This window comes from Camarhynchus parvulus, chromosome Z (genome assembly GCF_901933205.1).
Source record: "Camarhynchus parvulus chromosome Z, STF_HiC, whole genome shotgun sequence".
Classification (NCBI taxonomy): domain Eukaryota; kingdom Metazoa; phylum Chordata; class Aves; order Passeriformes; family Thraupidae; genus Camarhynchus; species Camarhynchus parvulus.
This window is the reverse complement of record NC_044601.1, coordinates 12177329-12201001: the sequence shown is the minus strand read 5'-3', so window position 1 is coordinate 12201001 and position 23673 is coordinate 12177329. Positions and strand designations below refer to the sequence as shown.

Sequence of the window (23673 nt, the reverse complement as noted above, 5' to 3'; positions counted from 1 at the left end):
GCTGCTCCTGCCTCTCCACTGACAGTACATTCTGTCAGCCACACCAGTGCCTGCAACATTAACACATAGAAGGAACTTCAGTGGTAAGCAGAAAATGTCAAGAGAAAGACCTCTAAATCATTGTTTCTTTCCTTTCTCAGTAGAAACCTAGATCTGGGCTCAGTTCAGCTTCTGAATTAAAATAAATCCTTTCATCCAAACAAAGCACTTCTCCCAGACTTCAGTTCACTTACAGATTAGTGTGACTGTACAACAATAAAGCTGCAACCAAAAAGCTTCCATTTCAGAAGTCACTTCATTTACATTTTCAGTAGGAAGGAAGAAGAGGGCTTGAGGTTTTGTTGAAGCTACTACTAAATTAGTATGCTGCTGTTTCCAGGCCACTTTTCCCCACATTACAACATGTCACTCTAGTTAATAAACATACATTTCCATTAACATTTTGTAGTCTTTGTGTTGGCTTGAAATCTGAAGACAGACTGAAAGATTATTTTTTGCAAAATCATTTTGGCCAATGTTTCCGAAGATGTTCCTTTAACTGTGGGATTGTGGACAGCTGTTGTTTACAGCGATGGCATCTGAGAGGAAGTTTGAGAAGTTCAGAGGTATGGTCTTTCACCATCACTTTTCCCTTGCTTCTTACCATCTCTATCACATCTGGGGAAAAAAATAAAAAAGACCACAGGTATTGAGACCACATAGCGTCATGAAACACATGACACTGCAAATCTCTGTGCATTGTTTTGCATGCACAATGTGTCATTGCTGCATTCTAATTTAAACCAGCCACAAAATTTGTTGACTTTTACTCACTGCTACTCCCCAATATCTTAAATTAAATAAAATCTTTCACTTACTGCAATAAAATGTATGACCTGCACATTTGTTTGGAAGAAAAGCCCGAAGCCAGAATCTGCAAGTGGGATTATATGTTATGAAATACTTTCTCTAATCATTACCTTGAGAGTTTAAGAAGTAGTCTGTAGTAAAAGAATTCCAGTGCTTTTTGGTTTTCAGGGCTGGAGAATCAAAATCCTGGCTGATTACATGCAAATGTAGCTGACTGAAAAAAAATGTAACATAGATATGAGAGAAGAAGGTTAATGCTCAAAGTTGTTTTGCAGTTGTATCAGTTGCAAACATGATTCAGCAGCCAGCCTTGTGGGTCAGTCCTGACCCTGTGACAGAAGAAACACAGTCTGTTCTGGAACCACTGTCTCTTGCCAAGCATGTCACTTATAAACAGTCAGGGTCACTAGTCTGCATATTCCATTGGTCCCTCACTGCAGCCTATATTCCTGCTAGTTTCCAAAAAGGCAGAGAGAGTAGTGTAAGCAAACCACAAGTTTATTAAAGATTTAATAATAAACCAAAGTTTTATTATTTGTAGAATAATTGAACGGGACTTGATCAGTGTTCAAAAGCTTCATTCAAGAACTGGAGAACAACTGACTGCAGTATCAACAGACACTTGAACACAAGACTGAAATCCTTGCTTGGTATTAGGCAGGACTTGACAGGTCTAGGAGTCAGTCTCTAATTTCATGCTGGTGCCCTGGGAGCGGGATGCCCTAGCAATGGCAGCAGTGCTTCTGTCACTGGGGCTGGACCACAGGCATCCCACAGCCCCAGTCAGAGAAGCCTGGGCTAGAGAAGCCCAACAGGCATTTCCCCCTGTGCCTCAGGATCTATACAGCAGTGTGGGGCAAAGGACTGCACACCAAGCTGTCTCTGGTGTTGAGGAGGACTGCCTGTTCTTTAGCAATGCCAAATCTCCTCATGGATTTAGCCCCAGATCTGTGTAACTGGAACAACAGCATGTCCACCACATGACTCCTCTAGGTCTTACCTCATACTGGGGATAGCATGGTAACCCAGTCGGAACTCCAGGCTCTCTCTGGCAGGGCACTGTTCGATCATTTTTTGCCCAACAGCATGCATATGTTCCAGGAGTGCAAGGTGGTCCCTGGTGACTGACTTCAGGCTTGAAATAGGGTCCCATGGTAAGATAAGCCAGTGGTAACGTGCTTTAGGATATTTATCCTTGATGACTACAATCTTTTCATCTTTGTAAACCTCGCAAAAAATGAAATAACTAGATTACTTTCTGATTGAAAGTTAAACATATTATTCCTATAAGCACTATATTTAGTGGAGAGATGCTATCCAGTGAAAACTTTTGCTGGAATTAAGCTGCTCCAGGATAAGTACCCTCTTCCATAACATATGCCAGGCAGCTCTGGAGAGGTGTTCCAGCATCCTTTTTCATATACTTCATTATAAAAGGGGCAAAAGCTTTCTAATCTTAATTTGCAGTAAGTTAACCATAACTACAGGGGTATATGAACTTTTGAAAATCACCTGGACTGAGATATCAGTGAGGCCTAGGGAACTCTACTTCCATCAGGCTACGCTTAAGCTCTGCAGTCAGAAACAAAACCACTGTGCTCAATACAGAATATGTCAGAATGCACTAGGGTTGCAGATTTCCAGAGTGAAGCACAAATCTCAGATGTGCTACCAGCAGTGTGCAGCAGACCTCCACCAGCATTATGAAGATAAAAATATTCAAGTCTGGGGTATTTCAGTTCATCCTACCCAGTGTGCTGCTTTGTAAGATCACTCACAAGAAGGAGAACTGATTCCTGTTTATCATGTCCTTCTTCCTGTTTTCATTTTGTTTTACGTTCTGCGATAATTCAGTGCAGCTGAGGAAGAGAAATGGTTGGGAAGCTTGTGGACAACAGAGGAGAGAACCCAGCAATAAAAAGCCATCAGGTTGTGACACAGAAACGGTGTATTGTGTCTCTGGTCTCTTAGCAGTGCACCAGCGGATGAGAGATGGATGATGTCTTTGTCACCTTAGCTAATTATCTTGTATGCTTATATACCGATCAGTCTTACTCTACAGGAAAGAAAATTAGAGTTCTATTGGCACACAAATCATAGGACTGATTCTTTCAGCAGCAAGATATTTTATACACACATACTACTGTCTGCTCCTGCTGCCAACAGGAACAGGATCACGTTCAAGTCTTTTCACGTTCAAGAAAAAAGACACATGGCCATTTAATATTTGATTAAAAAGAAAATATAGGAGTTCTATTGCTTGTGTATTCAGACTGAAACTACAACTAATAAAGCTAACCTTCACTCATAAACAGTTACTTGTGTCTAACATTAAAAGAACAGTTTTAAAACCTGCTTACATTTTGGATCAAGAAAGCCTGGTTTTGGTATGTATATAGAATTCTCCTTCAGGGATTAAAATTAGGCTTCATGTTTAAAAAGTACGGAAGAAGAACATACTCTATAGGGGTTTTATCATCCCCTACAGATAGACTCTTTTGAAAGCGCTGACAACTCTAGGACAATGGGCATCCAGTTCTCCTGTAAATCTACGGAGTTCAACACTTCACACTTGAATTAGAAGAAAAATCAATCCAGAAACAGGAGCCTTCTGTTTAGTTATCAGCTAAGAAAGGAACTGGCTCACAGGTCAGGCACAAAGGGTTACAGTGAATGGGTGACATCAGACTGGTGACCTGTCACTGGTGGGGTTCCACAGGGCTACATCTCAGCCCTGAGCTCCTCAACAGCTTCATAAATGACCAGGACACAGGACTGGAAAGAACAGAAAGCAAGTTTGCCAACAACACTAAGCTGGGAGGAACTGTCAACTCCCTTGAAGGCAGGAAAGCCCTTCAGAGAGACCTGGACAAATTGAGGGCTGGGCAGAAGTTTAACAAGGTAACGTGCTGGACTCTGCACCTTGAACAGGGCAGCTCTGGACATAGAGAGAGACTGGGGAGCAAGAGACTGGAGAGCAGCTCCATGGAATGGGAGCTGGGGGTCTTGGTCAGTGGCAAGTTGAACGTGAGTCAGCAGTGCCCTGGCAGCCAGAAAGGCCACCCGTGTCCTGGGGTACATCAGGCACAGCATCACAGCCAGGCAAGGGAGGGGACTGTCCTGCTCTGCTCTGCTCTGGGGCAGCCTCAACTCGAGTGCTGGGGGCAGTTCTGGGTGGCACAATAGAAGATATAAAGCTCTTAGAAAATGTCCAAAGCAGGGCTAAGAAGATGGTGAAGGGCCTTGAAAGGAAACCATATGAGGAGCAGCTGAGGTCACTTTGTCTGTTCAGCCTGGAGGAAACTGAGGGGAGACCTCACTGCAGTTACAACTTCCTCGTGAGGGGACAAGAAGCAGCATGCACTGATCTCTTCACTCTTATGACCAGGGACAGGACTTGATGGAATGGCCTGAAGCTGAGTTAGAGGAGGTTTAGGTTGGATATCAGGAAAAGGTTCTTCACCCAGAAGGTGGCTGGGCACTGAACAGGCTCCCCAGGGAAGCTGTCATGGCACCAGGTCTGTCAGAGTTCAAGAAGTGCTTTCAGGTACATGATGTGATTTCTGGGAATGTCCTGTGAAGGCTAAGATTTGGATTCAATGATCCTGACAGGTCCCTTCCAACTCAACATACACTATGACTCTAAATTATCTTCAGCCTAACAGTGATCATCACCTGAAGGGGCCCAGTGAGGCCAAAGGTCAGATCATGTCAGCTGACATAAAGGCGTGAAAGTTAAGAATTTGCTGGAAACCAGGAAACAACACAGCACTGACTGCTGGACAATGGGAACCCCTGTGGCTTGCTCAGCTTCAAATGATAACCCTGTTTTAGTTGGTTTCCCTGAGGAAACAAAGCAACTGCACAGCTCGCCTGCTCTCCCATCAACCTTTTTGAAATCTGTTGGCCAAATCTCACAGTGCAGAGAGCTCAAAGAAATTAACACAATGAGAATCTGCAAAATCAGTACAGAGAGACTCTCAAGTTAATGTTGCTACAGAGAGAGATGCAAGTACATTTCAGCCCTTATGCAGGACTCCACTGATTAACCAGACTGTTAAACAAATTGCAGAAGGAAGAAAGCAAGCTCATTTAGTTTTACTAGACAGGATCTACTGTAAAGTACAAGTATACAGCTCTCACCTGCATTTTTGGATCTTGCATGGAGCTCTTTAGACCCTGACTCCAGTGTCCCAAATGTTCCTATAGCGCAGAATGAGAAAAATAAATTGTAAGACAATTAAGCGTTCAATCATATATTTCAAAGGATACAGTAAAGAATTTTCATTTGTACACAGCAATACAATAACAGCTGAATGACAGCTCAATTATTTCCCTTCTATAAAATGCCAACATACCTGCTCCAACTACCCCCAAAAAGCTGCTTTTGAAAACTTTTAACAAGATACTGTGAAGATAGAAAGTTCAATCTTCCAAACATTGGAAATTCAACAGCAGGGAGCTATAAATGTGTTTAAATTTAATAATTTGCCTGCATGTGTCATGGCACAAGGGCCTCTGCTTCAGGGATCACAAGAACCAAAGAAAGAACAAAGATGTCCATTAACTGTCCTATGCCATACGGCTCTGCACAGAAGAAAATAGTTGCAGTGTGTGGCCTTATCCTTAGATGTATTGATTTTTTTATATTGTTCAGTGGCTTGTAGAGGAAACAATAAAGGCATGGGGAGATCAAGCCAACACAAACTATTTCTTAACTTTGCTACTGAACACCTAATAGAAGGTGTGTCTTGAGTGCACCTTTTTCGAAACAGATGTTTTAACTATTCAGAGCAGCAATGATATTCATCATATTCTTACAAAGGAAGACGTTCAAACATTATTATTGAGCTGGCAGGGAAACAGTGTGAGTTGTCATCTCCCTGCTCATTCTACCACAAATCTGGCCCTAACATAACCAGCCCAAGTCCACAAATCAAATAAGTGGTTAACTCACAGCAACCTGAGAATAAAATTTTTTCTTAAAGGGTTTCATTTCTGTGCCTTGTCCTCCAGCACTGCATTACGGTCTTTTATTCTGTCCATGTCATAGGGCTAAAAACTCCCTTTCAAAGATTCTGGCTGCTAACATTCACTAATGCAAACATGGTTCTGCCATATGGAATGAACAAAGCAGGAGGAGAAAAAAAGCTTCATACAATTACAAACAAACAAACTTTAAAAAGAAAAGGCTCAGGTTGTTCTGTTCTCTGTGCACTTGCTTTTAGATAACCACTCAAGTGCCAGGACAGTATCCTTAGGTGACTGCAGCTAAATAGAGCTCACGTGGACTGTTCTTCTAGCAGAAACTGCAGCTGAAACCAGAGATTAAATCCTCATTTGCTCATCCTCACACATACCTAACTCTCAGGTCATGTTAGAATGGGTCCCAAGTAACTTTCCCAGGGCGTGGGTGATGTCAGGAGCACATAACACCTCTCATGCTCTGTATAGTTTGAGGATCTGTGCTCACCTGAGATGCCTGCCACCAGCAGAATCCACAAAAGCAAAAGACCATGTCTCCTCATGGAGAAGACAACCCCAGGAGAAACAGCACAAGTACTAATACCAACACACTCGCCTTTCTGCTCGAAGTTCCTTCATGCGTAGTTACACTTGTATTGCTTAGCTTTGGATTTGTAGAACTGCCTTGTGTATCCACCACCTCCAACTTCATTGTTTTTCTGGGCACAAGCTCTATATCATCATTCTCACAGGAGCCTTCATGTGGCATCTTGTCTGTTTCTGGAACAGTTTTCCCAGACTCTTCGGTAAATTGCACCGTGTAGGGGTAAAGGTTATTTACAATATGCAGAACTTGGCCTGGCTTCATTTTCACCACTTCATCCTTGCCAATATTCACAAGATCAACACTAGTTGGGTTGAGCCCTATCTTTGGTAGACAGAAAAAGGAAAAAATAGTAGAAAATTATGTTGTGAGTGGAATTGCCAAGTTCTGTTCAGTTCTCCTGGAATACCATTATCCTGGAAAGCAAATGCATTTTGTATTCACCACCCACCCTGCCCACATCAACCCTCTTTAGCAGACCAGGCAGTGCAGCACTGGGGACATCTACTTCTGTCCCAGTCTTGCAGCCACGGCTGTCAGCGCACAACCTCAGGGCCTGTGTCACAGTGAGCCTGGATCTGCAGCAGTTACACAGTTACAGCATCACTTGTGCTACACTTCCCTCACAAATTAGCAACCTATTAAACAACTAGTAACAGCAGCAACTATTTCTGAGGAGTAACAGTAGTTTTAGCAAATTATTTTAGTGCAACGGTGTTGTGATGTATGCAACCTACAGTAATTGCTTGATAGATGGGTTTTGCATCATCATGTGGGTGACCCTACAAAAATTAGGAGTCTTCAGCAAAATGCTTTTGGTTAATATTTATGCACAAAACGGGCTTTAGGAAATTGTTAGCCTTGTCACTGCCATACCTGCATGCTTCACAAGATGGTACTACACCTATCACTTGGTATTCACTGCAATGAAGCACACACCTGATTCCAGCCAGGATCTCTTTAGTCTACAGCTCTGCAGTTTCACTCATCAAGGATGCTTCCCATCAGTGCATAAATTATCAAACAACTGATCACTGAAACCTTGTGCCACACACCTGTCACCTGGGGAGCAACTCCTCAACAGGCAGAGAAAACATGCTAGCACCCACCACCAGAAAGTATTCCCAGTTTTGAGATTCCAGTAACACAATATTCAAATCATGACTAGGGTTGATTTCTGAGAAAAACTGTCCTAGATATCTCTGCCAGATCCACCAGATACCCCCGGGGTGCCTGTGCCTAGTGGGCTGTGGAGGCATTTTGAGAGAAGACATGACCCCTCGGCAGGTAGAACATGTTGTGGTATTGTCCGCACAGGCTGATGCTGTGGGCACACAAACACCAGCACCAGAGACCTTTCCCTTCATATTATCTCAGAGATACTGGGTCTGGTAAGCATGAGGGAGTAGGCCTGCCTCCATCCATCTGGTAACAGAAGCATTCCAGCAGTGCTGTCTCACATCCCATCTCTTCCCATAAGTAACCACATCTCCAGCTCTACGAGATCACCCATAAAATATTCTACAACTGAGGAGTCCCAATAACACAAGAAGTTCAACCTTAAACAAAGGCCTGCCTCAGGTTATGAAGTTTAAGACTCAGGAGAAAGATAAACAAGTTTAGTAGAAGAAGTCCAAAGTCTCTCAAATGCAGCACCCAACAGAACTGACTGAGGATTCACAACAGCATTCCCTGATGCTGCAAGTCTGGCTGGCTTAGACTGGAATGTATCTGGAAGGAATAGTGCAGCCTTCATTGAGGCGCACAAAGAAAGTTCACTTCTGAGGGTCACTTGCTCTAACCTCCCTTGGTGATAAGAAAGCTTCAGGTCCCTCAGACCCAGTGATCATTATCATCACTTGGAGCATTTGTGGAGCTAAGCACAACTGTCCCAGTAAGTACCAGAAATACTGCAAATCCATACATAAAAACATACCTGTTTAACCGTGACATACCCCTTGTTACAGTCTGCTTTTAACTGAACTGGAAAAGAAAGAACAAAGTGTCACAAAACCATGCAAATAAAAAGAACTCTGCTGAACCACCCAGTGCAGAAAACACTCCTCTTTTTGAAAAGCTGTTTCTTTCTGGAGCTGATCTTTGTGAATGTGTGCCAAGAATATTTCTGCCTCATCTCTTCTTTCCAGGACCACAGGTAAAACAGAGCCAATCCACACACTGAGCCAAGGGTAGAATTACTTCAGAACAAAGCTGGATTCTGTTGATGTCTTATACATATTCTTAACATTCTTACCAGCCCTCTGGGACAAAAAAAAAGGCATAGAGTAAGACTGTGTCCAGAGACACAGAAGATAAAGCAAGGAAGATGTGCAGTATTGTATAGGTGATAAGATATTTTCCTATATTCTCCAACATCACATTATTTTATGTATAAAATAACACGTCATGCTAAGAATCAGTTGGCAGAATACTATGGAGAAGAAGTGCTGCTCACAAAGCAGGGATGCAGGCAGTGAAACATAACTTTTGGCCTGGGAACTCACATTAAGATTCAAAGCTTCAGTTTATGGAGGTGGATGTCCTCTCATTGGGTGTCTCTGATTTTTTAGGCCCCAGAGATCTCTGTAAGTGCTTATTAAAAAGGATTGATGACTTCAAGAACCAGGCAACACTGGAGATCACACAGAGGAACGAGGCAAGCTCAGCCACTCTGCACATGGAGAGCAGGATTTGAGTGAAATCACCTTACCTTGCTGTCGTGAGCACTTCTTATCCGTTATCCCAGTCTCTGGGCCACGCCCAATTACCACAGCTTCTAAGTGTGGCAGTTTCACTTGCTGGGTGCATTTCTCTTTGCCTACGAGCCAGCACACACGCATCACTGAGCTATAGAGCAAAATAAACAGTGTGTTACTTCCTGAGGGCCACCTTCCTGTGGAACAGGGTCCATGAATTCTGGTGCCAGCCCATCCATTAGCTGAGCCAATTTTGCTAACTTGGTTCAAGTTTCTGAAATTCAAAGCAAAGCATGTCACCAGCACTTGCATAATCTAAGAGCAGGTTGCTGGTGAAAGGGCAATCCTGTTTTCCTTCCTACACTACCCTACATTCTCACATCGGTGAACCATATATAGGAAAAATCAATTGGATTTAATGGGACTCCTCCATCTGACAGAAGAGCCTAGCCACAAAAAAGCTCAATTTGTTTCCCACTGAATCAAAGTTCACCCGAGAAATTAACCACCAAAACAAGAGAGAGCAGCAGAAGACAAGAGATGAGAGAGAGTCGGGACAGCTTCATCCAGCAACACTCAGCACGTAGACCATGCTATGAAACCTACAAGTTTACATCAATTTGACCGTGGACAGCAAAGATCCCTCACCCTGCCCGGTGCTCAGCCCTGTTCCTCCCAGCTCTGCGGTGGAGGGCTCATGCCCGCAGAAAGCCAGGCTCCGTCCCAGGGTAACACTGGCACTGTCAAACACCCACCCCCAGGCTACACCCATCCCCATGGCACACCCATCTCACGGCACATCCACCATTCCAGGACACACCCACACCCACGGCACACCCATCCCACGGCATACCCACCATCCCACGGCACACCCACCATCCCACACCACGCCCATCCCACGGCACACCCACCATCCCACGGCACACCCATCCCACGGCACACCCATCCCACGGCACACCCATCCCATGGTACGCCCAACCCCGTGGGCCCCGTTCCCATGGCAACGCCGGGACGGACCCCTGCCCCTTACCGCGCCGGCGACGTTCGCGCCGCCGCCGCTTCGCAGCCAATCAGCTGCTGCAGGGTACGCCCACGTGACCGGGTAGATGCTCCCACCGCAGCGCGTGGCCCGGCGCAGGCGCACTGGGCCCGCGGAGCCGGGGGCGGGCACTAGGTCCTGGCAAAGGCGTAGCAGAGTGAAGCGGGCCGGGCCGTCGGCCGGCCTGTGCGGCGCGGAGCCAGGCCCGCGTAGAGTGAGGGGGGGAAAGGCGCGAAGTGGTGCCGGGAAGGCGGCGGCCGGGTCGGCGCTCCGTATCCGGCGCAACTCGGTGCCTCCGAGGGCGGGAGGGGCCCGGCGCGCAGGCGCAGGGCGAGGCAGACTCTGGGCAGGGACGCCACGGCCCGCGCCGGGCGGGGCGGGGTCCGCGCTCAATGCGGGCGGTGGAGACGCACGCTGATTGGCCAAGCCCCTTCCCCTCCCCATCAGCCATTGGTGGGCCACTCGCCCAGGCCCGGCTCGCGGTGGGGCAGGACTTCCGGGGCGGGGCCGGCTGTTAAGCGGCGGGGCTGCGGGACCGGCCCGAACTTTCCAGAAGAGTCGGGATCGGAGCCGTGCCGAGTGGGATCTGCGTCCGCCGCCCCGGGGGCCTCCTGCCACCGGCGCCATGGTGAAGGAGACCACCTACTACGATGTGCTGGGCGTGAAGCCCAACGCTTCCGCCGAGGAGCTGAAGAAGGCCTACCGCAAGCTCGCGCTCAAGTACCACCCGGACAAGAACCCCAATGAGGGCGAGAAGGTCGGCGGGACGGGACGGGCTGTGGGGCCGGGCGGGAGGGGGCCGTGCGGGAATCCCGCCGGGGATGCTGCAGGTGCCTGAGTGCCGGTGACTGTCCTTTCCGCAGTTCAAGCAGATCTCGCAAGCTTACGAGGTGCTGTCGGACCCGAAGAAGAGGGAGCTGTATGACAAAGGAGGCGAGCAAGCTATCAAGGAGGGCGGCTCTGGCGGCGGCTTCGGGTCACCCATGGATATATTCGATATGTTCTTCGGCGGCGGGGGAAGGATGCAGAGGGAGAGGCGAGGTAATGTGTCGGTGGGGATACCAGAGTCTCTGAGGAGAAAGCCATAGATGTAGGAATTTAAACAGAGTTTGACTGACGTTACAGGGTTAATCTGAAAATTGGAGAAAACTGTTGTCCCTTTACGCCTGAAACCCCAAGGGAGGGCGTTTGGTTGGTGCCGTGGTTGTTTGGTGTGCTGTGCATTGTCCTCTGTTAATCGCTAACCAGGTGTGTTCGGACTACCTTTAGATGAGTGTAAGCCTAGCTGCTGGTAGATAGAATAGGAAATGGAAGGGTAAAGTGTCTTAAAATGGTTTATTAACTAAGCTAGTGTAAGTGTAGCATGTAAAAGCAACTACCTTGACATCAAGATCCAGTTCAGTCTGTGAAACTTTTCTGTGTTCTGCACTGTGCATTGGTATTATGTTGAAGGTGCAGTAAAATGCTATCCAGAAGTTAAGGTCCAGTTTAATCACGCTGGGAAGAACTTTAAACTTGTTAAGAGCAGTGCTGACCCCATCAGCTCTTAGTGCAGATCTGGTGAGAAAGGGAAGAAAAATTGTTTTGTATCAAAGTGTTAAGAGTCTATAACAACACTGAGCTCAGCATCCTTTAGAAGACTAAGCCTACAGCAGCTGAAGTGCTAGGGAGTTGCTGAGGGTAAAAATATAGTTGGTCATTTCTGGTTCCAGGAGGTCACGTGGTGAGAGGAGGAAGGTGCCGAAGTGGAGATTCCAAACAGACTCTCTCACTTGTTTGTAGGAGATCTGTTTGGTGACTTTGTTGAAACCAGGGTCCTGCGTTATAAAACTTAAACATTTGAGGTTCTCTGTGTTCTGTTGCTGTTACTGTTTGTACTTTTCCAGAAGGTCTCCTCTGACTTTGCCAGAGTCAAAGTCACAACAACTGTTACCTAATACAACAGCAGCTGAGAAGGGGCTTTTGACTAATACGAGTGAAACAAGACAAAGCTCTGTTGAAACAAGATGCTAAAGCCCAGAGACTTGGCTTATCATGGCTTGGCAGGGAGATGTGAAGACCAAGCTTCTAAGCTTGAGTAAATATTTGTTCTTTTACAGGTAAAAATGTGGTCCACCAGTTGTCAGTAAGTTTGGAAGACATGTACAATGGTGCAATGAGAAAACTTGCGCTGCAGAAAAATGTTATCTGTGACAAGTGTGAAGGTAATGTTGAAACTGAAACTAAAGAGAATATGTTTCTAAAGCTTTTGGGGTTTTTTTTCTGGTAGCATATAACCACCTATCTCCAATTTTTGTTCTCAGGTCGTGGTGGTAAGAAAGGTGCTGTAGAATGCTGCCCTAATTGCAGGGGAACAGGCATGCAGATCAGAATTCACCAGATTAGGCCAGGAATGGTGCAGCAGATCCAGTCTGTGTGTATGGAGTGCCAGGGGCATGGGGAGCGTATCAGCCCCAAGGACCGGTGTAAGAGCTGCAATGGCAGAAAAATTGTTCGGGAGAAGAAGATCCTGGAAGTTCACATTGACAAAGGTGAGGTGTCTTACTGAGGTGAAGTATTGAACTTGAATGTGCTGACTGACTTTGCAGCACTAAAACAGAAGCCTTAGCAAATACCTGGTGTCAATTTGGTAAGTAACAGTGCTGAATACATAGCAAAATTGCTTATTGTTGTCTTGCAAAAAGTAGAGTTGTTTTCTAGGGAAGGTCAACTATCTCTGTGTTCACTTCTTAAGCCTAGCACGTAACTAAGAGTGAATTCTGAAACTTGTGTTATTGTAAGCAGTGAATTATTTTTCGGGTCCCTCTAAGGCCAGTTTGTGATCAGGTAGTCTAATCAATTTTCATTGCCTACAGCAAAACCCTGCAGACTCCGATCACTTCTGCTGTGTTTCAGTGTGAAGGGGAACCAGGTCTGCTATAGTGATAGGGTGCAGAGACAGTGCTAAGCCTCTCTTGCTTAGAACTCTGTTGGCTACACACCCCTGACAGTGCTACCCAGCACAGGTACTACTTCTTTGCCTGGCAAAATGCAGCTCGATACACAGACCCTCAGTGTGATGGATGAAGGTAATGGTATTGAGTGACAAATGCATCTCTGCTGAGGGGGCTGCCCAGAAGCTGGTGGGAGAAGTCTCTGGAGTAGTGCAGCTTGTAGGACAGAGCAGGTTGACAAGTACATGACTTTTACAGACTCGCTCATGATTGTGACCTGCAGCTGTTACATGTGTAAGCAGATCTTATGCAATGCCTGAATTTGTAGGGGAAGTCCTACAGTAGTAGTAAATAGAGGACTAGAAGGGATAAATTACTGATATTTTGAACATATGAAGATGTTTTTCTAGAAGGAGGGGAAAAGAGACTCATATAGCATAAGAGAGCTAGTATTTTTGTTCAATAGACTTCTTGTGTGGGTGAAACAAGTTTCTTACAGGAGGTTTTCAGTCCATGGGGAATGCTTCTTCTACTTGGCAGGCACTGAGATGATGCTTCATAAGGAGATGTGCCACATATTTATGAAATTGAAGAAGCTGACTAGTCAATTGCTCTTGAAATCAAGTTTGTACACAGTGTTTCTGATTTCTTCTTCGTATTTGTGTGTATAATGAAAACTGTCTTGATGATACTTTCCTTCAGGACTTTATGTTGGTGGCTCTTTTGGCAATACAGTTAAACCTGATGGTCTTGAGACTGAATTCAGGTTAGCACTGCTAAGATCTGTTGAACAAGTGAGTGGATTAAAACAAAAAATAAAAACAAATGCTTCAAGGGGAGATCCTGATGTTCTTGCTTAAAGATACCTTGATACAAGCTCATGCCTCTAAAAGTGTTTGTTGGTGGTGATTTTATCTTAAAAATAAGAAAAATGTTTTTGTTTTGTGCAATAGGAATGAAGGATGGTCAGAAAATAACATTCCATGGTGAAGGGGACCAAGAGCCAGGTCTGGAGCCCGGGGATATTATTATTGTCTTGGATCAGAAAGACCACTCTGTATTTACAAGGTAAAGATGCTTGAATTCTCTTATGTTATCTCCTGTGATATTTTTCCACATGCTTCCTTGGTTACCACTCATCTTGTAGGTACTGGATTGTCAGGAGATAGGATCACATGACTGTCACTCAGCCATGAGTTTGTCTGGGTGGTCAGAGGAGCACTGAGGTGAGTTCTGGTGCAACTAGTCTGGCCACTTGTGTTCTAGTAGCATGAGGTAATCTCCTATGAGCTTTGGCAGCAGAAGGGGATAGGAGGCAAACAAAAGCAGTTACAGTTAAGAGTTTACATATCTTTAATTTTAAGAACTCATTGGAATACTGAGATTTTTAGTAGTTTTGAGTATTTGTGACTGTTCCCTTGCTTTCAATTATTTAGCTCAGAAAATTGCCATTTAATGTAGTCCACTGTTGTCCACATGGCCTCAAGACACAGAAAACTTGGAGTGTGTGCATGTGTTCATGGATCTTACTTAGGACAAATTTACTCAGTATAGTGTGCACCCTTGTGATCAAACGCAGTTTGCCACACTTCATTTCATGCCCAAGTGCTATGGGCAGCATAATTGGTCCTGTCTGGCTTTTATTGTGAAAGTAAAAGTGACTCAAGCAGTGCTGACCACATCTCAACTATTTTGTGCTCCCAGGCAATACTGCTGGGTGTTGCATACCTTCTTCTGTAGTGTTACTGTTTGTGGAATTAGTCTGTCCAGTATATTTTGGTTCAGTTAAAAGCACCGTTGATGATTTTGCAGAACTGTGTTGCATTTGTTTTCTCACTGCTGCTGCTCAGAGCAGTTACAAAGGAAGTGGTGGGTTTAGAGAAAGCACTTATCACTGACCTTGTGCTTGTAAATAGGAACAGTGAGCCAAAGGTTCTTGGGAAACCTGCAGCTGGACTGCCTGACTATCATGTATGGTGCTGAGCTCTTGAAACTGGTGCCAGAATTCTGTGCCAAGGAACACTGAGCTCACAGGTTCAGAATCACTTCTGCTTGCTTTGGATGAGCTTACTCAGCTGATTTTTCTTAACTTCCAGTGAAACCAGACACTGATTCAGATATGCCAAACTGTTCTCATGGTTTCCTGGGACCTGAAGTCACAAATCTGCTACATTATTTTTGTCTATCCTTCTGCCCAATGCTTTCAATTCTAGTGTCCTTCAATAACCCTTGATATTACTGGTCTTGTGGGGTTATGCTGAGGTCACGCTCTCGCACAAGTGGGATGTTCCTCCTCTCCTGTCAGTCTAAAATTAGCTTTTCGTTCAAGTCTCCTGTCAGAGATGTTTTAAAAACAGGGTGAGTGCTCTATATTCTTCGAATAAGATGAAGGACTTTGTAGCCTTTGAACATGTAGACAGTTACTAGTAGTGCCATACTGAAGTCAGAACACAGTTAAAGTAATTAACACTATCTATTCCAGATACTTCTTGGTACTTGTATCAAAGGTACTTGTATCATTACCCAGAGTGGCCATCGCCTGTTCAGACTTAGCCTGGTAATAAATCTTGAGGTCACAGATCACCATAGTGCAAGCTAGTGCAATTAAGACTGTATTAATCTATGCAAAGAAAGGAATTAGTTGTCCCAGTTTCAGTATTTGTAAGGCTGAGAAATCTTTTAATTGGGAATGAGCAGTGAAGTGAAACTGTATGCAAGGGGCCTTACTGTATTTATTTCTTCTCAGTAAACATTTGTAACACTTTAGATAGCTTGACATGATCGTAATGGCTCTCGGAGTGGGCATCATTCTAGTAATTGAGGAGCTACATTAATATTTGGTATGCTTTGTTTAGTTGCCTGGGTTTCTGTTATAATTACAGCTTATTGTAATTTCTAGATTTTAAATATTGAGGTTGGATATGATCCTTGTACTGTTTCTCTCTCACTGTGACTGTTGTTGATTGGTTCTGCCTTAGACGAGATGAAGATCTACTTCTGTCTATGGATATTCAGCTGGTTGAAGCACTATGTGGCTTTCAAAAGCCCATCACAACTCTGGATAACAGAACTATTATTATTACCTCTCATCCTGGTAAGAGTTTGTTTGCTTTCGGTTGGAAATTCTAGCATACAGTGAATGTAAGCTAGAAATCTAAAGGAACAGAAGCACCCCATCTTGATGTAAATGGGATGTGTGCTAGTATCAAATTATTTGCCCTAGTCTTTGCAGTACAAATCTTAAAATAAAAAAGGATTTTTGCATAGCAGTCAGCAGTAACTTTCTCTTTGCGTGACATAGTAACAGACCCTACCTCATGGACATACTTGAATCCTGAGGATATCTCATGAGAATTGAAGGCCGTGGGTCTCTGAAAACCACTTTTTCAGCCTTGGAAGCGATGGAGCACTTAATAAATTTGTAAGTATGCTTCCTTTGGGAAGCATAACAAGGTTTACAGGAATGTAATGTAGACATCAATCTGCTTTCCTACTCATATGTTACCAGGCAGTAAGTTCCTGTTAGACTACTACATATTGGTGTTGTTGCCCAACCACATTGTAGAAAGCTACATAAATATTGAAGGGAATTATAACTAAAGCTGCTTCTGTTGCTTGCATGGCTCCCTTCCTTTTTTGGCATTTTTTTTTTTTTTAGGCCAGGTTGTTGAGCATGGGGCTATTAAGTGTGTGTTGAATGAAGGTATGCCAATTTATCGCAGACCATATGAAAAAGGACGTCTGATCATAGAATTCAGGGTAAGTGAATTAACTCACTTCCACAGCATTTCAGGACTGAACATCCATCCAAAATTCAATCAATAAGCACTACTTCAGTCAGGAAGAGATACCATAAATCAGATATCCTGTTTTGGTGTTTGTTCTTTACAATGGTGGGAACATGGAACCCATCAGAATTATAGTTCAGAACAGAGGAAACTTCGGAACACTGTGCCCTCAAAGTAAATTAGGTACCAGAGGAGTTTCTTCAGCAACCTTGTGAATTTCCATTTGCTTGACATACTCTTTAGTCTCTACTGTCCTGTAGGAAGGATGCATGAGTAACTTCAGCTTCTGCACTGGAGCAGAAGAGTAGGTTGGAAAATGCTGATTTTCTTCTCTGGGGAGAAGCTAATACTGGGAGCTATAGCAGTAAGCCCCGTCTGCTACAGCTTAGAATATATTTAACCATATCTCTAATGCTGATGTTTTGTTTATATATATATTTGAATATGTAGTTGTATATGCTATTATAAATATGTACTAATATGCACTATTGTATTATGTTTTACTTTGCTTCTGTGGTTGATTCTAGAGGGCAGCCTGAGGCAGAAGAAAGGTGTTGATTGAGATGCCAGAGTTAGAAGCTAACTTCATGCAGGCATTAAAAAACAGTTTAGTGATGCTAATATTTTTTAAGCTCTGAATTTAAGTAACCTAGGACGACAGACCTGGCTTTGGCAGATATTTAACCTGTAGGTCTCTTTGACCTAATGAAAAAACAGTTCAGATAGACTTGAGTAACCTTAGCTCTTGATTTCAGGTGATCTTTCCAGAGAGTGGCTTCCTCTCCTCAGACAAGCTGTCCTTACTCGAAAAACTGCTACCTACAAGGCAGGAGATAGAAGAAACTGAGGAAATGGAACAGGTGGAATTGGTGGACTTCGATCCGTCTCAGAAGCGAAAACACCACTATAATGGAGAAGTGTATGAAGATGATGAGCATCAGCCTAGAGGCGGTGTTCAGTGCCAGACATCATAAATGGGCCAGTGAATAACTTGTGATGCTTGTTTTGTATGCAGTAGTGGATGAGTGAAGGACTACAAGCAGTTTACCCTCACCTGCTATTTGTTGTTCTGTCCAGCCATAGTCATTTCTGAAAGCATAAAGAAATAAACTGAGTAATTAAACTGGCTTTGCGATTTGTATAAAGCTCCAGGATGCAAGCTGAAATGAAGTTGACTGCACTTCACCCCTGCCTCTTGGTCCAGAAAACTCCCTTACCTGCTTGTCTTTTATTCCAAACCTTGTAATTCCTGTATGTGTGCAATTGCCCAGGCTTAAACTAAGATTCTGTGGTGTGCTTTTTAGAAATTCTAGATCTTATACTCTGTGAATAAAGTATGCACAAGTACTTATAATCCATGGTAAGATGTAGTAAAGTTTTGTACCAATTAGGATAATAATGTTTGGGCTTGTGCTGATGTTCGTTAAACAGGGCCTGGCTGTAATGCACCCACATGGTAGATGAGGCTAACACAGATGTGGTCAGTCTTCACAGGCCCATTAATGTCATGAGATCCCCAAGCTCTCCACACTATTCCACATGATGTCAGATACTCCTTTCCTGTGCTAGCACTGGTCCTGACTCCAGAGCTAGGTGTGAGCTTGCTTTGTTTCATCAGCGACTTCCCGTTTGGCTGCTGTCCTGTGCCACACTGCTTGTGGAGCCAGGGGTTGCTTGGAGCTGCCTTCACTACTGTGCATTAGTAAAATCCTCTAGGCTTTGTCAGCATGCAGGCGGCTCAGACTGCTGCTAGGTGAAGCTTGATTTCCACCCTGATTACTGAAATCAGATACCCTTGGTGTGTTGTGGAGAGCAGCACCAGTCCTCTTAGTGGGTATATGTGATCCTGCAGAGGAAAGAAGGCTAGTGAATACAACCAACCACTGCATCTAGGATGTTCTGAAATGAATGTATTGTGTGCATTATTTCAAGCTGACTCTTAAATTTCTGTGTGAATGTTCTAATTATTGTAGATGAAGTGTTTCCGATATAATTACAAAATTGTTCATTGCCTCTTTTCTTAGACCAGATGTTGGTTCAAAAACACCACCCCCTTCTTTTTAGACAGCTATTCACAGAACAATCTTTAAAACCTTCTTTCAGAAAATATGCTGAGAGGACACATCCAGATTTAACCTCTAGTGTGGTAGTTTAGTCTTACTCAACCATCTGGCTTGGGACAGAGCTTACGCTTTTCTGCTTTGAGGCAAAAGTGTCACAAGGAGAACTCCTCTAAGTAGCTGCTGTGTGGCAGTATGTGTATTGTAACCTGAATATCTGGAAGCTCTTAGAAAAAAACATCTCTAGCTTATCTAAGTGTTACAAGTTTCATTGTATAGAGACAGCTAGTATATCATGGATTTTGTACCTCAAATGTGGTCCCTTTCAGGTACATACAGAACTGTGATCTTTCACCTGCATGTTTCACCTACTTTTCTGTTTTCTTTCTCAACAGAAATAAAATTCTGTAGGCCAAGTGTTTTTCCAAATTCTACTTGAGTGAGCTCATCAGTGAGCTGAAAAAATGTGACCTGCAGGTGCCTGTGCTCTATCAGTAGGATGGTTTGAGTCAAGGGGCAAAACAGAAAGTAATCTTCTGGCTAGGGCTCAATCCTACACAGCTGGCTTGAGACTTAAACACCAGTAAAATAAGCTCGTTTTTTCAGCTCAGTAAGCACCCTTGGTTTTGTTTTTTTTTTTCTTTTTTTCTTAACCACTAGATCAAAACAGCAAGGACAAACATCCATTCATAGCCTTTATCTTGACAGTGGGACATGATTTTGCTTCAGATGACTGTGTATTATATTAAAAAAAAAAAACATTCCATAAACTTACTTTCTCAGGAACACTGCATTTCCTTCCACCACACCCACCCATAGCTGCATTGGCATAGTTGAGGTGACATTCTCGACTTACTCTGGAGGCCGTGACATGGCAATTCTGCTTGGTACTTGATGGCCGCACGGCAGATGGGCAGGTTCCAGGAGCAGGGTGGCTGACCAGGAGCTGCCCTAGAGGCTTTAGCAGAGCAGTCCAGGGAAGGATGCTCTGCTAGGAGGAAGGGCAGTGGGAACACCACCAGATTAGTATTCTGTTTTGAAATGAGCTGGTTACAGATACAAAATCTGTGGCCCAAACAAATACTAGCAGCAGAAGAATAAGCTTTTGGCAAAAAGCGCTGGATGGCAAGTGCTAGTAGGACTTTGTTGTCCTGTGATACTCTGGGGATCATACAGTTAGAGCAAGCAGCTAGATGTGTTCTGTGCCGCTGAAAAATGAAGTAAGAATTTTTTCTGACTTGTTGCTTTATGTGGGATAAAGTTTCTAGTTTGGGGAAATAAACAGAATAGACAGCTCTAGAAACTAAAGATACAGTAGCACAAAATAGCTGTTCCTGTAACTACCAGTATAGTAACCTGACCTATCTGAGTTTGCAATTACTTCCAGTGTTTCAACACCACCTAATTCGTGTGATCAAGCTTATATTTTAGTTTATTACAATTATTCTTTTCACTGTGCATCAGTGAAAAGTATTTAGGACTTCATATTTTCCCCATAAAACAAAGTTCCACTACTGCACAGGCTGGTTGTGAAAGAGCCTACTCTCATTTTTGCTTTGCTTTCAGAGTCCTTAGGCTACAGGTCCTCTCCTTCCCATAGTTTTGAATACCTGCTAGCCAGCAAGAGTGGAAAAGGTTAGTTCAGCCCAGGGGTGTAAACTCAATCATCCCAAATCTGCTCTGAGTTTGCAGTGTGATGCAAGGTCAAGCAACTTGCCCTATTTTTTTCATAAGCAGCTTCACCTGGGAAGACATGTTTGTGACTGATTCCTGCTCAGAGCATTAGGAAAGCACACTAAGAAAAGAGGTTTGATTTATGCCACTCTTTTTGAAAACAGCACATAAACAAATGCCAGGCTTAACTGTTTTCTTAGGAAGTAAATAAGAACTGTTACAGTGCCCAAAGAATGGGACTTCAACTACCCTGTTAACTGCTGTCAGGAAAACAGAATAATTATAATTAATAATAAAAGTAGATCCACATCTCAGATAAGTGCTAAGTGCTTTAGGTCTCTGCCATAAAAGTGGGCATTCCTGAGCCAAAGCCACTGTGTCTACTGAGACAGCCCCTGAGAAGCCTGATGCTTCCATGCAGATGGAACTGGTGAGGCAGGTGTCAGTACAGGTGGTTTCCATGGATACTCCAGATACTTCTGAAGAAAAGGCTGGTACCTGCAAGAAAGTGTGCACAGGTGGATGACCAGCCGCAGCAGGTGGCTGAATGACAAGAGACAGTTGACTGTGCAGTATATAGAGGGGCTGAAGCAGAGATAGTTAGGTGGGTTCAGAGCCACACACCTGCAATGGATACCACTGAGCCTGAGGCACCCTGCACCCTGGGAACCCACAAAAGCAGGGCTCCAAGTCAATCTCCAGCCTTCAACTGGCAGACCAAAAATAAAGATCGGATGCTTTAAAGGCTTTAGATGTCCATGAGCAAGGCCAACAAAGGGAACCTCACCAGCAGTGCATTGTGATTATTGTAAAAAAAAAAATCAAGTGGTTGTAGTGGGCACTGAGTTGTCCGTTTGCCAGCCTAATAGACAGTCACAAGGGGCATCCTGCCCTCCAGGAGCTGGGTTCCATGGTGTTGCCAAGAGGGTACTCTGACCTGTCATACACCACTACCCCCATCACTTTTTCATGTGGGTACAAATGATGCCACTAGCCAAAAAATAGGTGGGATCAAGGAAGACTATAAAGCCCTGGCAAGGCAGGTGGAAAATATCACAGGTCATCCCCGTGCCGAAGTCATTTCATCTGTCCTCCCTGTTAGGGAAATCAGGACAGCCAGAGGGAGACATATTGTGCAAATCAATGTCTGGGTTTGTGGCCAAAAACATCGAGAAGGTTTTGGCTTCTGTAACAGTGGGTTGTGTTTTTATGATTTTTAGCTTGTTAGGGGGGAAGGGGATCCCCCTGGCTAAAATGGGCAAGAGAATCATTGGCAGGAGGCTGGCCAGTCTGGTGAGATGGGCTTTAAACTGAAGGACTTGGGAGGCAGGGTGCAAATGTGCAACAATTGTGCCATTGCTTCCTCCTGGGGAGCAGGTCATAGCAACCATTGCAGAGTCAGATGTGCCTTGGCTGCCCCTGGAGTTGAGGATCAAAACACAAAACACATCATAGGTGCTTATGGCTACGGTGAATCCTCTCACATCCCTTCTAGGAGACCCCATTCCCTGATTATCCATGAAGTGTCACTATACAAAAAGATGCAGCATGAGGAATGAACAAGAACTATATATATATATGCATTCAGAGGGCCATGATCTCACAGCAGTGCTGAGACATAGTGGGATAGCTCACAAGACTGGAATATTGTCATGGATGGGTATGTCCTTTTTAGAAACAACAGAGACATGTCAGAGAAGCAGGGTGGTGAAGTTTCTGTTTACATGAGAGAGGAACTGGAATGTATCAAGCTCTACCCAGGGACAAATGAACAAGCTGAGAGGTTGTGGGTGAGCATTATCCAGTGTGCCCTGGCAGCCAGGAGGATCAGTCCTGTCCTGGGGTGCATCAGGCACAGCATCACCAGCTGGGCAAGGGAGAGGCTTGCCCTGCTCTGCTCTGCTCTGCAGTGGGGTGGCCCCACCTCAAGCCCAATGTGCAGTTTTGGGTGCCACAGTGTAAGAAAGGCATTAGGCCAATACAGAGCATCCAAAGGAAGGAAGCTAAGATGGTGAAAGGCCTTGAGGGGAAGCCATATGAGGAGTGGCTGAGGTCACCTCAACATGAGGAAGAATTTCTTTTGAGGGTGGCAGAGCACCGGAATAGGACATAGGCTCCCTCTCTCTGGAGATAGTCAAAAGCCACCTGCTCTAAGTGACCCTGGCCTGGGAGGGGATTGTATTAGATCTCCAGCAGCTCCTTCCAACTCTAACAATTTTGTGATAATCAGTCCAGGAGGCTCATGGAGTGCATCAATGAGAATTTCCTGACCCAATTGATAGTGGAAGCAACTAGGAGAGGTGCTCTGCTGGATATTGTACTCAAAACCAAAGAGCTTGTTGGGACTGTTGGGACTGTCAAGGTCAAAGGCAGCCTCAGCTGCAGCGACCATGAGATGGTGAAGTTCAGGAGACTGAGAGGAAGAACTAGGATGAAAAGCCAGTTCTCAACTCTGGACTTAAGAAAAGCAGATTAGTCTCTTCAAAGATCTGCTTAGAAGCACTCCAAAGGATAAGGCTCTGGAATGAAGAGCCTGAGAAGGTTAGTTAATATTGAAGGCTCATCTCCCCCAGGCTTGAGAGCAGTCCATCCCAGTGAGCAGCAAGCCAGGCAAAAATGGCCAGGAGGACTGTGGGGATGTACAAGAACTCCTGGTGTCTTGGATTGCCAAGCTAACTGCAATTTATTTGCCATCTGTATGGCAGTTGTCTTCTGTTAAGTGGGTAGTTTTTCTTATCTCTTCCACAATCACTCCTCCCTCTGGGGAGCCATCTGCTGATAACAGGCTATTGAGTGTCACTGCATGCCTGATAAGAACAATAACATCCCATTGTGAGATGCTCTGCCCAGAGGGAGGAGCCAAACATTCCTACCCAGATACAATCTTGAGATTCTGGAGCACCTGCACGGCTTCTCCACTGCATTAGCCAGAGGAACAGCTGCTTCTTCCACTGAATCTTCAGAGGAAAACTACACCCTTTCTACAGGATCCCTGCTCCAACAGAACCACACCTGATGCTCCAGGAGGACTGCAGCCACAATTTCCATTGGACTGCTACTAACAC

At 44.5% G+C, this 23673-nt stretch overlaps 2 protein-coding genes across 5 annotated transcripts; one reads left to right on the top strand and one right to left on the bottom strand.

Annotated features, from left to right (window-relative positions):
- Positions 1 to 276: 276 nt before the first annotated feature.
- Positions 277 to 10753, bottom strand: APTX (aprataxin). Of its 4 annotated transcripts, none has more exons than XM_030968138.1 (8): positions 10145 to 10753; positions 9129 to 9265; positions 8355 to 8401; positions 6431 to 6742; positions 4993 to 5052; positions 1850 to 2076; positions 960 to 1063; positions 277 to 657 (listed from the first exon to the last, which is right to left on the bottom strand). In XM_030968138.1, exons 2-8 carry the CDS (start codon positions 9256 to 9258, stop codon positions 503 to 505), a joined length of 1035 nt encoding a protein of 344 aa, XP_030823998.1. In that variant the 5' UTR covers positions 9259 to 9265; positions 10145 to 10753; the 3' UTR covers positions 277 to 502. The 4 variants fall into 4 exon arrangements, with proteins under 4 accessions (XP_030823998.1, XP_030823999.1, XP_030824000.1 ...); XM_030968139.1 differs by lacking the exon at positions 10145 to 10753 and adding an exon at positions 10132 to 10137; XM_030968140.1 differs by lacking the exon at positions 10145 to 10753 and adding an exon at positions 9972 to 9983.
- Positions 10285 to 19363, top strand: DNAJA1 (DnaJ heat shock protein family (Hsp40) member A1). Its single transcript, XM_030968136.1, has 8 exons — positions 10285 to 10910; positions 11017 to 11194; positions 12253 to 12357; positions 12457 to 12684; positions 14040 to 14154; positions 16065 to 16180; positions 16745 to 16845; positions 17630 to 19363. Exons 1-8 carry the CDS (start codon positions 10779 to 10781, stop codon positions 17846 to 17848), a joined length of 1194 nt encoding a protein of 397 aa, XP_030823996.1. The 5' UTR covers positions 10285 to 10778; the 3' UTR covers positions 17849 to 19363.
- Positions 19364 to 23673: the final 4310 nt, after the last annotated feature.

What these genes read in the sequence shown, in the direction of transcription:
- DNAJA1 (XM_030968136.1), top strand. Translation starts at nt 10,779, where the DNA reads ATGGTGAAGGAGACCACCTACTACGATGTGCTGGGCGTGAAGCCCAAC. An exon ending in TATTATTACCTCTCATCCTG is followed by an intron (nt 16,181 to 16,744) that starts GTAAGAGTTTGT and finishes TTTTTTTTTTAG; the next exon opens with GCCAGGTTGTTGAGCATGGG. An exon ending in GTCTGATCATAGAATTCAGG is followed by an intron (nt 16,846 to 17,629) that starts GTAAGTGAATTA and finishes TCTTGATTTCAG; the next exon opens with GTGATCTTTCCAGAGAGTGG.
- APTX (XM_030968138.1), bottom strand. Translation starts at nt 9,258, where the DNA reads ATGCGTGTGTGCTGGCTCGTAGGCAAAGAGAAATGCACCCAGCAAGTG. An exon ending in AAGGAACTTCGAGCAGAAAG is followed by an intron (nt 5,053 to 6,430) that starts GCGAGTGTGTTG and finishes TCTGCGCTATAG; the next exon opens with GAACATTTGGGACACTGGAG. An exon ending in CATGCTATCCCCAGTATGAG is followed by an intron (nt 1,064 to 1,849) that starts GTAAGACCTAGA and finishes ATTTTTTTTCAG; the next exon opens with TCAGCTACATTTGCATGTAA.